This window comes from Tympanuchus pallidicinctus, unplaced genomic scaffold, assembly GCF_026119805.1.
Source record: "Tympanuchus pallidicinctus isolate F22 unplaced genomic scaffold, pur_lepc_1.0 scaffold3, whole genome shotgun sequence".
NCBI classification, from domain to species: domain Eukaryota; kingdom Metazoa; phylum Chordata; class Aves; order Galliformes; family Phasianidae; genus Tympanuchus; species Tympanuchus pallidicinctus.
In genome coordinates this window covers 52,191,655-52,207,441 of record NW_026294747.1, presented here as the reverse complement: position 1 = coordinate 52,207,441, position 15,787 = coordinate 52,191,655, and the positions used below count along the sequence as shown (strand labels likewise).

The 15,787-nt window shown below is 39.5% G+C and overlaps 1 protein-coding gene across 8 annotated transcripts in view; it reads right to left on the bottom strand.

The window, feature by feature from the left end:
- The window catches only part of ESR2 (estrogen receptor 2), a 169,049-nt gene that overhangs the window by 130,676 nt on the left and 22,586 nt on the right, over positions 1-15,787 (bottom strand). For all 8 annotated transcript variants that reach the window (XM_052695595.1, XM_052695594.1, XM_052695590.1 and 5 more), the window contains 4 exons: positions 8,118-8,408; positions 4,044-4,182; positions 1,869-2,002; positions 214-388 (listed from right to left, as the gene is read on the bottom strand). In XM_052695595.1, the coding sequence (XP_052551555.1) occupies positions 214-388; positions 1,869-2,002; positions 4,044-4,182; positions 8,118-8,408 (739 nt within the window). The remainder of the gene's footprint in view (positions 1-213; positions 389-1,868; positions 2,003-4,043; positions 4,183-8,117; positions 8,409-15,787) is intronic.

Below are 15,787 nucleotides of genomic sequence, written 5' to 3'. Positions count from 1 at the left end.
ACAGTTCAGAGAGCATTTTAATATTAACACAACATGTTGAGTGCCAGCCAATACCTGATCACATTGCCTAGTTAGCCATTCTAGGAAGGACAGTCTTACAGAAAGAGAGATGAAGAGGGTCCTTCAGGGGCACTGTGGAGTTCTAGACAGACTCTGTCACTGTAAGAAGCAAACACAACAGCTGGCATATCCCTCATATTCTGTAAGATTTACCTTGCATGTCTGACATGGGAGAGCAGCATCAACAGATTGGCCAGGCGAGTTGTTTGCTGCTGGGAGGGGATTCCGCTCTTTGCAATAACCCACACCAGAGCATCTGTGACCACATTGAGCAGGTGGTGCAGTTTCCTGTTGCTTTCGGGTTCTTCTGCTGACAAGGGAAACATGCCTACCAGAGGAGAAAAAGAAATCCTGCTCGTGAGGCACAAAAAACTATGACTGTGGATTGTCTTCCAATGTAATAATTCACAGGATAAGAAAAGATGTATTTCCTGACACACATTCACACACCCCAACACAATACAAACAGTGCTGCATGTAACATGCCAAGCTTCAGCTTGTATTTCTTCATCCAAATGGGATTTCTACATCGAATGCATAGTGATTAACTCTCCCAAATCCTCCCAAGACAACACATTGTACACAGGCTCTTCAGTCAGACCGAGCTCTCAGTCTGTGGGGAAGCAGACGTGCTTTCCATTCTCCATGGTTTTTTCCTTTGAATCACATTGCACCACACCATTTAGCTTCTATCATGCTGGAAAAACAAAAAAAACACCTTTCTTCTCCAAGTAAATCCAAGGGAGGAGGAGAGCAGCTGTTCTTACTGACTGCTGTAGGCTCCCAGCAGCTCACGCTGCCACAGGACAGCGCCTGCCTACTGTGAGACACCTCAGAAGTCAGCAAAAGCAGAAGAAAGGGGAGTGGGGTGGAGAAAGAATAAATTGCCACGAGGAAAGTCTGGAAACACTCACTGGTATTTCTTGATAGAGAATCCCAAAGATGCCTATGGATGGAGAGAGCTCCTGAGCACCTTGAACACCAGAAGTAATAGATTAACCTTGCTAAGGAAGGAGAGCCAAGAGAGGAGAAGTGTTGTTTTTTTTTTGAGAGGTGAAGCTTTTAAAAAAAAGCCACGGCTAATGAGCACTTTTTTCTCCCTTTGGCTAAATAAAAATAAATGGAAGATCTCTGTTGTCAGTTGAAGTAATGGAATCTGTTCTACAAACAAGTCAGAAAACAGCTGGACTATTCCCCTTCGGAAACAGCGCTGAGAGTTACACAAAAGCTTCATGCTGAAAACAGAAGATGTAAATAGTATCATCATTCTATATACAGATGGCTTTCAGTTGGTTTCTTTGTTGCTGTTGTTGTTTTCCTTTTGACCTTACAAAATGTTCTGGGGAATAAAAGGATTTTACCGCAGGCTGTAGAAGGCTGCAAAGCAAACTTTCTGTCCTCACATTCATCTTACAGAACTGTTGAACTCTTTCTGGCATTTGTACTAATTATCATTAAATAGAAATATTCCAGCACAATTGATCACCACTTGGTTGAGTAAATAATTTTACTAGTACGAAGAACAGGCTTGTATAGGCATAAAGAAGTATAACCCATGACCAGGATCCACAGAGCTCTGAGCTCATGCAGTTATCTGGAGCAGAATAGAGACCCTAAACCCAGCAAACAACATGGCTTAGAAGTTTCTCGAGCAAAAACCTTTATGATTTGATGAGGTCCCTTTCCAGCGCTCCCTTTGAATTACGCTTTATCTCATTTGATATTTCTGTCCTTTTTAGACACTAATTTCCCAGCCGCAGTCGAAATAAGTATAATTTGGTGAGTGTCAGAGGCAGTTGTGTACTCACTGGAATTGAGGAGGATCATTGCCTTGACACACAGATACTCCTTGTGCTGCAGTTTCAGCTCTCGGAACCTCGAGGTCATGGCCAGGAGCATATCAAAGATTTCCAAAATTCCCTCTACGCATTTCCCCTCGTCCCTATGGAAACATTTAAAATGTTACCAAAAAAGTAGAATTAAGGAACTCTGACTCAGCCAGATAAAAGCCATAGTGCAAAGAATGCTGCAAGAAGCCTATCTGTCTTGTCTGTGGGAGCATTCAAAAGGTTCTATCAAGAAATATGAATGGAAAATTACAGTGGCATAAAAGGTCACTACCTCTAAGAAACTAATTTTCTCCGTAAGGTGCTTAAAGTGCTTACAGCGTTGATCACAGGTAAATGCAACCACATTTCTGTAAAGAGGCTTTAACTTCACAACCAACAAAATTGGTGATAATCAGCTTTAAACTACGTACTACAGGGCAGAGCTCACCATCACCTTGAGTCATTTTCCAGATTTGGTTCATGAGGAATTGATGCCACAACCTATGACCTCCCTGTTTGTACCTGACAAACATCTAAAGAATTGATAATTAAGCCCCACTAAAGTAAGTTTCTTGGAGCAGTAAAATAACTCCTACGACCCTCCAAACCATCTTTTGCTTGTTGAAGGTGTTCACGTTTGAATAGCTTTTGATTTTGTCTGGCTGGTTTCATTTGTTTGTTTATGGTTGCAAGTGAATGGTGATTGTAACCTCCAGTTTGGATATTAGAAACAGTACTGTTTCCAGTTCTGAGGATGAACTGAAAAAATACATATAGCTTAAGCCATTTCAATTGGCTTAAAATGAATCAGAAGTAATTCGAAACCGCTTAAATTAGTGCTTCAGAATTTTTTTTTAAACATACTGGAATTACAAAGCAGTAAAGCTCTAGGATGCTCTATTCAAAGGGATGCCCCTGCGTCACCTGTAAGCCACGAGTTTTGCCTGCAGTGCTGTTAACATGAGGCACACTTAAGGACAGTGGTGCAGGATCACTCCTGGCTCCCAAAAGGAGGTGCTGAGTGCCCAGGCTGAGGCAGGTAACACTACCCAGGAGCTGAAATACAGCCTGCAGAAAGGCAGTTGCCTCAATACTGCCTGGCTTCTCACGTGCCTCTTGGCAAAGGAGAAATTCAAGCTTTGGAGGAGGACTGGCGGCTGCCAGCATCAAGACAAGGCATGAGCATCAGAGACGTACGTCTACAAAGGGTAGATTGTGTGGGTAATGTAGCTAAAGTTCACATGAGTATATCTTAAAAGTAATACAGGATGCCCAGACACTTGCTAGCTCCCACTCTATTAAATCCTGTGGAGATGAAGGAAGCCAGCTCTTTTTGGCTCATATTAGCTCTCGAGGAACTGAACATATCGTACATTTTCAGCAATTTCTTATCATTGCAATGAACAATCCAGAGTGTCCTTGCATTGAATTTTATATGAGAAAACCACAATTTACTTCAAATCTTCTGTAATTCAAATTTATTTCTCTTAGTAACCCATTTTCCTTTCTGAATCTATGATGGCGATGATTATTTAGCTCGAGCCCAAATTGGTGCAGATATGAATTTCCCTAGGTTGAAAAGGTTAAGAGAGATTTTACTCCTTGCCAAGAAAGCAGATTCTCTCTTTTTACCAATGTGAAGCCCAAATCAAATTGTTCTAACATGCTAACATGGAAAAATATCCCTACTAATCCATATTCTTCCCCACTGGTACATAGCTATGGATAAGTAAGTTTTAAGCTTGCAACACTCCACTTAAGCTTGAAGGAAACTTTCAGTATTAAACAGCAAGTTACTTTTTAAAATCCCTTTTGGCTAGTGCTACAAAGCCCATCAATGTAGCTATGAAATCTGCACTAGGTACAGGAAAAAAAATCTGAGATAAACTACTTAAAATAAATGGGGAGAAAATCTATTGGCCGATGGAAGCTGTTTGATAAAGGAGCACATCGTGCTGATGTCTACAATTTAACATTTGGAGCCCTGAACACTCAACAGGTGAATTCTCAAAATATAATTGTTAAAATACAAGTGAATGGCATTGTTAAATTAAATGTTCACATCATCTCCAATATTTCACCCACTTCCTTTCTCCATTCATCTCCCTCCAAACACACTAACCGAAGGGCTCTCAAGAAGTTGATTTCTCTTACCTGTCTAGTACAAGGTCCGGGGCAAAAATTAATTTCCCAGGATGGTCGATTGATCTCCACATTAAACCAATCATTAAAACTTCCATCCAGCAGCTCTCCAAGAGCCTGACTTGGTCATAGAGGCTGAGATCAATAAAGCCTAAAATGATGAAAACAGCATCAAATAAATCAACTTGTTTACAACTCTGTTTTTTATAAAAATGTCTTTAATATACAAAAAAAAAAAAAAAAAAAAAAAAGAAAAGAAAAAAAAAAAGGAAAAAGAAGAAACATGGGTTGTGAAGAAAGACAGAAAAAGAGGTGTATCAGAAGTGTACTGCTGCCATCTCAAATGGGAACATAAATAGTTGTGATTATCTTTGACACATCTTCCACAAAACATTTAAAATGATAGAACCACAGAATCCTTAGAGTTGGAAGGGACCTCTGAGGGCCATATAGTCCAACCCTCCTGCGACAGTGACACGACAGCTCAATCAGGTTGCCCAGGGCCTTATCCAGTCTTGCTTGGAAAGTCTTCAGGGAAAATAAATAAATCAGAGCAGTGCTGAAGCACAATTGGCACCATAGGTGAACCTAGACCTGCCTTACATGTGGGCACCTCCTTCAATAACAGCCTCAGAGACTTCTTGAAGGTACCAAGGACCCACTATGGAAACTCACATCTATTAAAGATGTATTGCATTATACTGTGGAGGATGCCTACAAAAACAGACCATTCTTTTCCCGTAACATATATGGTTGCTGTTTGCAGGGTTGTCTCTTGGTGTTTTGTTTGGACATCAGGAGGCAGCCACGTTTCTGGGTTTGTTTGGTACCTATGAAAGAAGCTACATCTCAGTTGCTCTGTGTTATCACCTTATTGGTAAATGCCATGTGTTGATTGATTAAAAAATAAAAAAGGAAGACAAGGGTAGTTGATGATGGTAGTGATGCCTGCATTGCCTTCATACGTGGCACCCCAGAAGCAAGAACAGAATTGATGCAATAGGGCATAAGCCCTTTTCTAGCATTTAGTTATCTCTAGAACTTCCAGCAAGCACCAGATAATATGGCAACACAGCCAGAAGAAAGAAGTTGTTGTTGCTTGTCCCTTCCTCTGCAATAACATACAAAGCCTTAGAGAAGGTGTTGAACTCCATGGTTCTCAGGAGTCCCTTCCGACTTGGGATACTCAAGGTTCTATAAACAAAGAAAAATAAGAAATGCACACATAAGGAAAATAGAGAATTAACAACAACAACCACACAGAAAATGGAGAAGTGTCCACCACCAAAAGGCAAGCCCAAGAAAAGCAGAGACAATGACTATCAGTTCTGCACTCAGTCTGCACCTCTGTTCTAAATCAAGATCAGGTCAAAGTTTTCAAAGCAGAGACACTTCAGATAAGACTGCTAACAAAGATGCTGAAGCTTTACACGTGCTGGTAACTATTGCTCCAAATGGTGAAAAAATCATCACAGGGCTCGGCCATGGGAGATGGGTTTCCTGCAGATCTTTTTGGACAGTTCTCTGACATCTCAAATGTGCGCCACACATTTGCACTGTCATTAAATCTGCTCCCAGTAATTTATATAAACGCTTCATACATTTTCAGCTCATTAAAGTGCTGCCCTGAAAGACAGTCGGTGACATCCCCAGGTTAACATAAGCTGGGTAATGCAAACTCCCTCGTTGCATCACTGAAAGTGCTGCCTTCACACTGAGAGCCTTACTCCTTTACTCCAAGAGGAGCAAACAGGAGCCCATGAGCTGCGCTTTCCCTCACGGATTTCACTGTCAAAGAATTTACTACAGAGCTCACAGCCAATGGCAGATTATCTGCCAGACCCAAACCCTCATAATTTAAAAAGTGCTTTTGGAAAAATACCCACGGAAGTGTGAATAGGATCAACCAACAGGGATGGTTTCCTGGGAAACAACAGCTCAAAGACATTTCAGGGGTTTATTTAAATCAACAGTTACAGAGGCGTGCACTGATTTCTACACCATAAACAACAAGTTATGGGGTTGAAAAACAAACCCCAGTAGAGCTGTCAGACCAAGCCACAGTTTTCAGTGCAAAGGTAATTAGAGATTCAGATGTATCCCAGATGGCGCCTGCTAAATACGCATTACCAACAGTATGATTTATGAACATCAAGTGCTGCTGTAAGGACTATTTCTTTCCATTTCTTTCCTCTTTCTAGCAATCGTGTTTAAAGGTTGAGGATGGCACATTAGCATGACAGCTTCTATTGCAGAATCTGAAGTCCCTTCTCATTTGCTGCAGAGTACATTAAATTGCTCATTTTTCTGTGGCTGTAGAACCTGTCCTTTAAATTCTGTGCTCTATAGCTCATCCTTCAATATAAATTACTAAGATATCCTGCCCTCCTCTTCTTCTGGGTATGCAATAGCCTCCCAAAGATATCACTCTGGCCAGCAACTATGTCGCATAAGGAATCCAAACTTCAATATCATGACAACGTCCCATCTTTCAGCCATGTGAGTACAGCCATGAGCTCCCTTCAGCTCTGTTAAACTAGGTCAACCGAGTCAAAGGCAATTATAGAAGCTATGTTATACCCACTGATAACATTGAATTAAAATCATTGGAAGTCATGAGAAAAGAAAATAACAATCCAGGTGTTGCCTTCTACTTTCATGAGCAACAAAAAGATTCAATCCAACAAGCTGACTCTATACCAAAAATATACTCACAGAGTGAGACTCATAATAAAAGGTCATTAAAAATTAAAAATTTGGTAAAGGAAAAAAACAGATTTAGATTTCCTCTTCAGACAAACCTCTATCAGAATATACACATTTAGCACTAAGATATGAAGAAAAGAATAAAAAGATTTACTTTTACTTAAAGATGGCCATCAAAGTAACATCCATCTACTAATTTAGAAGAGAAATATATTAAAATTGTAAAATTAGTGCTCACTGGACCATTAGTCAACAACTTTTTTTTTTCATGGATTCTTCAGGGAAGAATTTGCCAACTGAAATCCTATGGGCTGAGCTTCATCACCTTATTTATTTAAAAGGAAGAAATAAATCCACGTTCAAGAAGATGTTGTAAAAGCCACGTTATACTGTGATGTTATTTGTAACTGGGAACATCCTGCATTTCACATCTATTTTGGGCAATTTTCTAAAATAGCATTTATTTCTGTTCTGTGCAACATGGATGATCACAAAAAACAAACACACGTGATAAAGTGTAAACATTCCCAGGAGCTGTTCTGAAGGACTTTGATCGCCTCAACAGGTTTTCTTCATACAATTGTCTTTCTGCCAAGAAAAAGGTTTTACTACTGACATGCATTGAAGACAAGCTAAAAGTAACCAGTGTCAATGGACAAGGCTTAGGACTGCTAGGTGCAATGCAGAACACATCAGGTGTGCAAGGTACATGCAGCTGTAGGGCTCACTTCCAGCAGAGCATCCTATATGAAGTTAAAGAAGAATCCACATCCATGGATGCAGTTACATTCAAGGCAACACATGTAATTGTAAGTCAGTGAATGCTCTCTGCATGACCAACAGCCCAAACCATGTTAATTTTTGGTTTGAAGGGAAACACAATAACTCTGAGATCAATACAATGTACCTCTTAATCTGATTCTCTCATGTACCAATTATGTCAGCTGAAGCAGTTGTGGAGACTCAGTTCTTGGCTACAAAGCAATTTTCATCAACTTCAATACAAAGCCTTTATTAAATTTCAAGGAAACCATTTGTGTTGGGTTTTTTTGTTTTGTTTTGTTTTTTACAATAGCAGTCTACACATTTTAATGAACTTAATCAGATTAACCTGGCATTTAAAGCTGGTGAGATAAAAATAACATGCAACATCAACTATGCTTTTTAGCAACCTGAACAAGTACTTGGCTAACAACAGATATCAAATTATCAAATTATGGGCAAGGCTGTCTTCTGATTCAAAACGCTCCCAAGTGAAGTTCTGAGAGCAACAATTTGTCCATTACTGCTACAGGACTTTCTATAAGACACTACACATTTACAGCGCTATGCCACTAAGGCATCAAATGAAATAGATAAAAAAGAGGTTGAAATTCTTACCAGGAATTTTTTTGGCCCAGCCAATCATGTGAACCAGCTCTTTGTCTGCCAGTTTTGTCAGGGACATCATCATGGAGGCCTCAGTGAATGGCTTGCTGGGACGACTCACCAACACATTGGGAGGCTCAGCTTCAAGCAGAGTTAAAACAAACTGTTCTGGACTGACTGTGCTGAGGAGGATCTCTTTTACACGGGTTGCAGCCTCATTGTACTTCCTGGTTTTGCCCATGCAATCCTCTGAATTACGATGGCGGCGCAGGATTCGATACCCACAGCGTTCTCTTCTTGAGCCTGACACAAGAGGTACACAATTGCATTGAAATACGTTGCTCTCGCTGTTGCATTGTACAAAACCACATGTTTGGGGAGAAGGGGAAAAGCCCCTCAACAGTGGATGTTCTAACATTAAACATCAAGTTTCAGAATTTCTAGAGCTTCAGCACTGACCCAACTTTGCTTCAGAGGAGCCTCCTGAAGAAAAAATAACTGAAAACAATATTTACTTTTGAATCTACTTTACAAGTCCCTGGGAAAATCCCATTGACATCAGAAAGAGATTAGTCTTTAAATGCAACTAATGAAAGCTGTTTAATTCTGCTAATAAATTTGCTTTTAAATGTTAATTGGGAAAAAAAAATTCTAAAGTATGAGCCATGAATAAATATCTCAGCCAGAAGCACAGCTGGGGCTCGCTGCCAGCTGGGTGCTCAGCTAGAGACCTACTGAAAGGTAACCTGTCTTCTCCATACGTCCACTTAAGCCAGCAGGAATTTCCCCAAGTGAATTAGGGTATCCACAACTAGACAGAGCAAGCCCCCACTTTGGAGTTACACGTGCAGATTACTATTTCTCTTTCACAGAGCAGTCCTCTTACAAAGGCCTTAAATTATCAGAATGATTAGTTACTGTTCGTTAAGACAACATCAAACATTCTCTGCCTATCAGTATTATTGGTGAGATCACTGTAATCTATTCTCGAAGAGCAGCCATGGAAGGAGGCGAAGGGGTTTAAAAACAGTGGGCATTTGATGCAGTGCTCAGCTATGATGTCTGTTTCCCTCACACCCTTTTTATTTATTTATAAATAAAATTATAAATAAACATATAATAATAATAATATGTAAATAAACTTTGGCAGTAACTAACGTGCAGGTTTTCATCACATCAAAAAAAAAAAAAAAAATCAAGTTATTTAAAAATATTAAATTACTAAACAGATTCATAGGCTTGAATCCTCCAGCAGTTAATATTTTCAATGTCAGTGAGAAATCTTCCTCTAAATCTTTCAAAAGACAATTTTTTTGTGCTAGCCAACGCCTTTACTGACATGATATTCAAACACTGAATTTTCATATATACATAGACGCCAGTGATAGCATAAATCTATATCAGATCAACATTTATTATTCTATTAGCAGAAACCGTGGGGTCTAAAAGCACAGTAATAGGTTGCCTCATTTTGTTTCAGTCCCATAAAATACACAAAAGCATCCTTTCATGTAGCGCTGCTATCTTGACAATACTACAGCTAATTAAGTCTTTTTGGTGTGCTGTCCAAAGCAACATCATAGCCACAAATGTGGTTCTTCTTTATTATTCTTGATATACTTCATAAAGTACACAAAGAAAAAGGAGTAGATGAATAATGAAGGTGGAAAAATCCCAAAAGTTCCAACCAGCACCCTGACTATCATGGCTATCAAAGAACAATGACCAGCCTGTGGTCTGGAAATGACACCCACCAGATAAGTTAGGAGGAAAAGCTTTTCAGTTCCCTTGTAGTAACCAGAAGTTGCAACGCAACCTCTAGCCATACCAGAGGATCTGTTTGTCACCTACCAGTAGGGCCATGGGTTTGGACCAGTTGCCAGAGACCCATTTGCACGCGTGCATATCAGCAAGAGAATGTGTGAAAGAAGAACACAGAAACCAAAAGTCAGGTTCTGATAACACTGATGGATGAGAGAAGATCTGAGTACCAGATTCTGGTTCCTGTGGCCGAGGGAAGTAGGGGCCAGCTGCCTGACAGAGTGTTTAAACCCAGATACTGGAGGGATACATATTGTATAAAACCATATATGTGCCACTACTTGTATTTGCATAAGTGCTAGATGTGGTGTCTGCCAATTAGCATGGCTGGCTGCGCATACATGTATTGAGTTTTTGTTAATGGCAACAGCTGCTCATGTTTGCTGTTAGCAGATGCAATTATGTTGCAGTTTCCCTTCTATCAAGCTACTGGACTCAGCAATTCTTATTATTCCTCATCCACATCTATCAGTTACATAGAACGTGAGTTGTCTGAATTCTAATGAGGCAATGCAATTCTGGCTCTGAGTTTCATTTGGCAAAGTAAGAGTTCATACATTAGCAACAAAACAAACAAAAAGAGGTAAAGGCACACACACGCAAAAACCCAATCTCAGATGCTATTGCTAAATTAGATGTTGGGTGAATGCAGACTCTCAGTGGTGGATGTTCCCAGATGATGTAGCTTGTCAGATCACAATCCTGTCTTGTCTTCAGCAGCTGTCAAGCACCATTTGAGTCAACCTGTGAGAAGGACGAGATGTAGAAGCCAGTCAGGTATAACCTGAAGGCATCAAAAGGACCGGCTAAGGACTAACAACTCTGCCTTGACTTTACAGGTGCGGAACTTTCAACTCTTTCAACTACACATTGTCACAATCCTCACTTGCTGCCTATTCAGTAAACCGCATCAGATGTAAAAGGGAATTGTAAAGAAGGTCTGAATATTAGAGAATGCCCACTGCCTGGAAGCAGATGGGGTTGGAGAAGACGAACAGGCAAAGCAGGTTCATTGAACAGTTCTCTGGCATGAAGGAACCCAAGTGGAATGAAGCGTTTGGAGCAGTGTTTGGAACCACTGGTCTGAATACTAAATTCATTGTAGGAAAGGATGGTTTTGTATCCTGAGAAGGAATGGGATGAAATAGCTTGAGTACTGGCAGGACATTTACACAACCACTGTATTGACGGAAAATAATCAGGGATTTGCAGAACTACACAGTCCTAGTTTAGCTGAATGAAATCTAGTTAGATGCTGCCCAAGAAGCAGAGCAGGGAAGGACAACATACCAGCAGAGAGAAGTGAAGGCATTCTCTCATGGTACATTTACAAAATCAACCTTGATTATGACACTCAAAAAAAAAAAAAAAAGTTTTACCTGTAAAACCACAGAAGTCACAATCAGTTTCTTCATCTTTCTGGACAAAAATCTTTTTTTCCTAAGAAAGTCAAAGGACAGCGAGGTAGAGACTAATTTCTACACATGTGCATGGAAGATTAAGTGAGCTTTGCTAGGCCTCATTTTTGGGCTGACACAAAAGTCAAGAGGAAAGTCTGAATGCACTTCATCAGCTGCAGAAAAGCAATCCAATAGCACAGGCCCTGCAGACTGTTCTGAAGTCACACCATGCACAGAAAGTATGTGAATATTTTCCTTCAGGAAGGACAAAGAGGAAAGGTCAGCAATGTTGAAAACTGAAACAAAAGTACAACTGGAGGCAGAACAGAGAAGCACCAAAGTATTGGAGTGCTCTGTTTAGAGAAATCCGTGGCTCTGACTTCCATACAAATGTGCATGTTAGAGAGCTTAATCACCAGGAGAGAGCTGAACAAAAGCAGGAAGCAGTGCCTTGCTGAAGTGTTTTCAAAATGGACACCTTGAAGGACAGAACAAGAAAAACAGAGCAGACTAAAAGCCGTAGGGAGACACACCGTGGAGAATGAATTTTCTTGGGCTATTAGAAAATAACAGCTGCTCCATGACATGCATCCTTCAATACCTGCTGGAAATGTGAATTCCCCAAATAGAAAATGTATGAAGAAGAGCAGCCTTTGAATTAAATGTATGGAAGAGTAGTGCAGTTGGCTGAAGGGACCAGAAAAGCTACTGGCTGAAGGGGGAGTTAGCGAGATAAGGAGATGTCTGGTGATACAATGAGGAAGAAATCCCAGCAAATTGGACACATGTGACAAGCAACATGAGCTCAGGCAAGAACTTGCAACCTACTGATCGATCCTAGTTCAGTTTCTGGTACTGAAGTGAACCCAGTGCTATGGGACTCAATATGCTCTGATCAGCTGTCCTCAGATCTTTTGAAAAGGGAAATTAAGAAAATAGATAAATAAAAGGGATGTGTGAAGTAGAAAACAAAATGAGAGGGGAACAGAATACTTAATTTTTTGTGTGCAATTTTAATGGCCGCATATTTTCAAAGCAGACCAAGTCTGATTTGCTGAGTAGTGTGCATAAAACACAACTCATCCATAACTAAAGGAAAAATTATTTATGTCCACATTTAAATTTACTCAGCTGATATGTGGGAAAAAAAAAAGAGCTGTAAGATTACACAGCTAAGAAAGCAACATTTAAGCTTGCCAGTCAATGGACACATTAAGTAGCAGCAGATTTTCCTATTAATCCAACATTTAAGCAATCTAAAGGAATTTCTGTGCTTCCTATTTAAATGTGAGGCTTAGACAGGACTGAAAAATTTTGCCTGTACATTTATTAGCATCCAAAAGGCATGTGTGCCGATAAATCTGTAGGTAAGAAATAATTATAGACAACCTTAATGTTTAGCTTCAGTATATAGAGATATGAATCAACCCACATAAAGGCACAGCATTAAAACACTTACAGTTTCCAAGATTAGAGACTATTACTGAAATTGGCACAAATTCCCTAAATACACTTAATAGCCAATATTCATTCAAATAAAGGTAATTCAGGAAATTGGAAAAGTGCATAAGATGATCAAATCTCTCATTCTTCCTACTGCACTCCTCTTATTTAGAGCAATTATTTGCACGAGAAAATAGCTGTATTCAGCTGAGAACACTAGACTAAGGGCAAGACCTCGAGTTACAGCACCATAAGCCACATGGGTGAATGATTGCAAGGATGTAAAAAATAAAACACACTGGAAGAAGTCACTGGTTTTGCTCAGCTCAGAGCAGAGGTAGCCAAGGGGAGATCCCACGGTGGCCGACAGCTCCTCATAGGTAGTGGAGGGTCAGGCTGGATAATGGAAAAAGGTTCTTCATCAGAGAGCAGTGGTCACAGCATTGGCTCTCTAGGGCAGAGGGCGGCCCCCAGCTGCAGGAGCTCAAGAAGAGTTTGTACAATGCTCTCAGACGTAGGGTTTGAATTTTGAGTGGTCCTGTGTGCAGTCAGAGGTTGAACTTCATGATCCTTATAGATCCCCTCTCTGACTTGGGATATTCTATGTTAAATCCTTAGAATTTTTTCACTCACCTATGGACAAACAGCAAACAGGAATTACTGGCAGTATACGACTGCACATTGCTCTTAACGTCGATTTTGGTCCCTGACAACTGCTTATGTAACTAGTCAGTTTTCAGTAATGTTTGAGAGCAAGTTTTTATTAGTGAATCATTACCACTCAAGTAACCTTTGAAAGGAAATGCAAATGTTCTGGTGAGTATGTCTGTGTTCATAGAGCAGGCCTGACAAAGATGCTGCAATCAACCAAGAACATATGAGAACAAGGGATAAAATTACTGTAATTTCCAAAACAGCTGAACTACAATTAGTACATTTCATGTCCAGAGAATGCCATGAAACATTTTTCTCTGTGTACTTTCTATGTGAAAAATAGTTCACAATATCTGTGCTAAGTAGAGCTATCCAGAATCTTCAAGCAGCAGGCAAATAGAGGAGAAAAAGAGAGCTAAGTTCTGAACTTCAAAATTCATATCACACAGAAATCTTTCTGTAAACTGAAGGAGTAGTACCAGTACTCAGAGGCAGTACCTAGCCATTACCTTTTAAAATGAATCATCAGCGTTCTCATTTTGTCAGGGAGGGGCAAAACAGAGCTCTGTCTTTGGAAGAATTAAGTCTATTCTAACAGGAACAACAGGATACTGAAGACTTCTTACCGAAGAATGTTTATTTTAGCCTCGGGAAGCAAAAAAAAGAAAAAGCACAAGCATATTTGCACAGAAGGTAGCTATAAGGAAATGATAAAGCAACTCCCCTCTTCTTTCTATACCTTGGACAAACAGCTCAGACCATTTCAGGATCCCTAGGTAAACATCAGAAAGTTCTAAGAGCAGATCTCTTTTATCATGATCTATTTTATTCAAGTCTTCAGGGCAGAATCTACTTTTAACATATTTGTAATAATTCTGTTTTCCTTGTTCCTGATGAAGGTGCTTTCTTTGCAATTAGTTTTCTACTATCACTCCTAATACCAAAATTTAGCAGCAGTTGACTTGATTAGAACAGTAGGCAAAATAGGCTTCCTACAGAGAAATTTACAGATACAGTATCTAAGACCCTGTGCTTCCAGCAGTATGATAAATATTCTGTTAGAAAATCCATTATCACCTTAGTACCTCCAAGCCAGGCTCCACTGAAATGCCTGTGGATTGTCAGGTTGACTTCTCTACATTTACAAATGCAATGACATTCAAGAGTCTTCAAGCCAGGAAATTCCAAAGTAAAACTTTCCTATTTTCTCCTACTGTATTGAAAATGACATATACTATCCAAGTACATTTACACACAGAAACATATACAATATGCACACAAACACATTTTCCTCAAGGTGGCTATTTATACTACACAAAATTAGGATTGAAATGTTTGATGCAAACCGTGTAGAGTTTATGATGAGCTTTCATGAACCAGCAAAGTGGTAATTGAGGCTCTTCTGCCACTTCTGCTGGATAACAAGTCTCCCCAAGCAAATATGCACTGACAAACCATTCCACCCTACCCAGTGTTTTAGCAGAAGTGAACCAATGCATTCACTAAGTGACCTGGAAAAAGCACAGAGACTGGGGAAAAGTCTTCATTAAAAAGAAAGCATACACTTTCATGGCTTTCTATGGCATAAAAGTGGTAATAAAGCATTGCTTTAAAAAGAATAAAAAAAGAAAGATAATCACTCTGATCTGCAGGAAATGTCATTTGTATTTCATGCAAGAAATACACTTTTTTAAATCTGTCTGGTTTAAACATCTCTCAAATAATGGGACCATGTCCCTGTGCATCAGCTTTACACATAGGTGTCTCTTAACTCATCAGGGAACTCAGACAATTCAGCTTCAATTATCAGGCATGCAATTTTTAGATTTTTTTTCTTTTTTAATTAACCTCTTAAGGTTCTCAAATTAAATTCTAAAAATTCTCAAGTTTCAATGCTACTGAAACTAATTTAAAAAACAAATTCTTTTTAAAATATGACTCCCATTACATATTATATTTAACGTATCAGATATAATAGACATGTCTAATATATCTGTACATAAATGAGTTTTGAAGTGTCATTAATGTTGCACAAACATTCATTACGTTACTTGTAACACCTTAGTGCCTGTGAGGTCTAATCACAAGTCAAGACTTCCTGGACAATTAGGATAAAAGGATTCATTTGAAGGACATATTGTGGAGTTTCACCTTATCTCACAGTAGAATCAACTTTTTCAGAAGCCCTCCAAAGCTGAGGCTTGATAGCAAACACTCTCAGAGAGACACAGTAAAATTCTCAGTCATACAGTTGAATAGGAGACAGCAGGGCTATTCAGAAAGTAAAGTTTCAAACAGCATCCTTTTTGCAAGAAGGTTTTCCTTTCTGGATACCAGTCAGCACAAGTAGCTAAGACCACATGA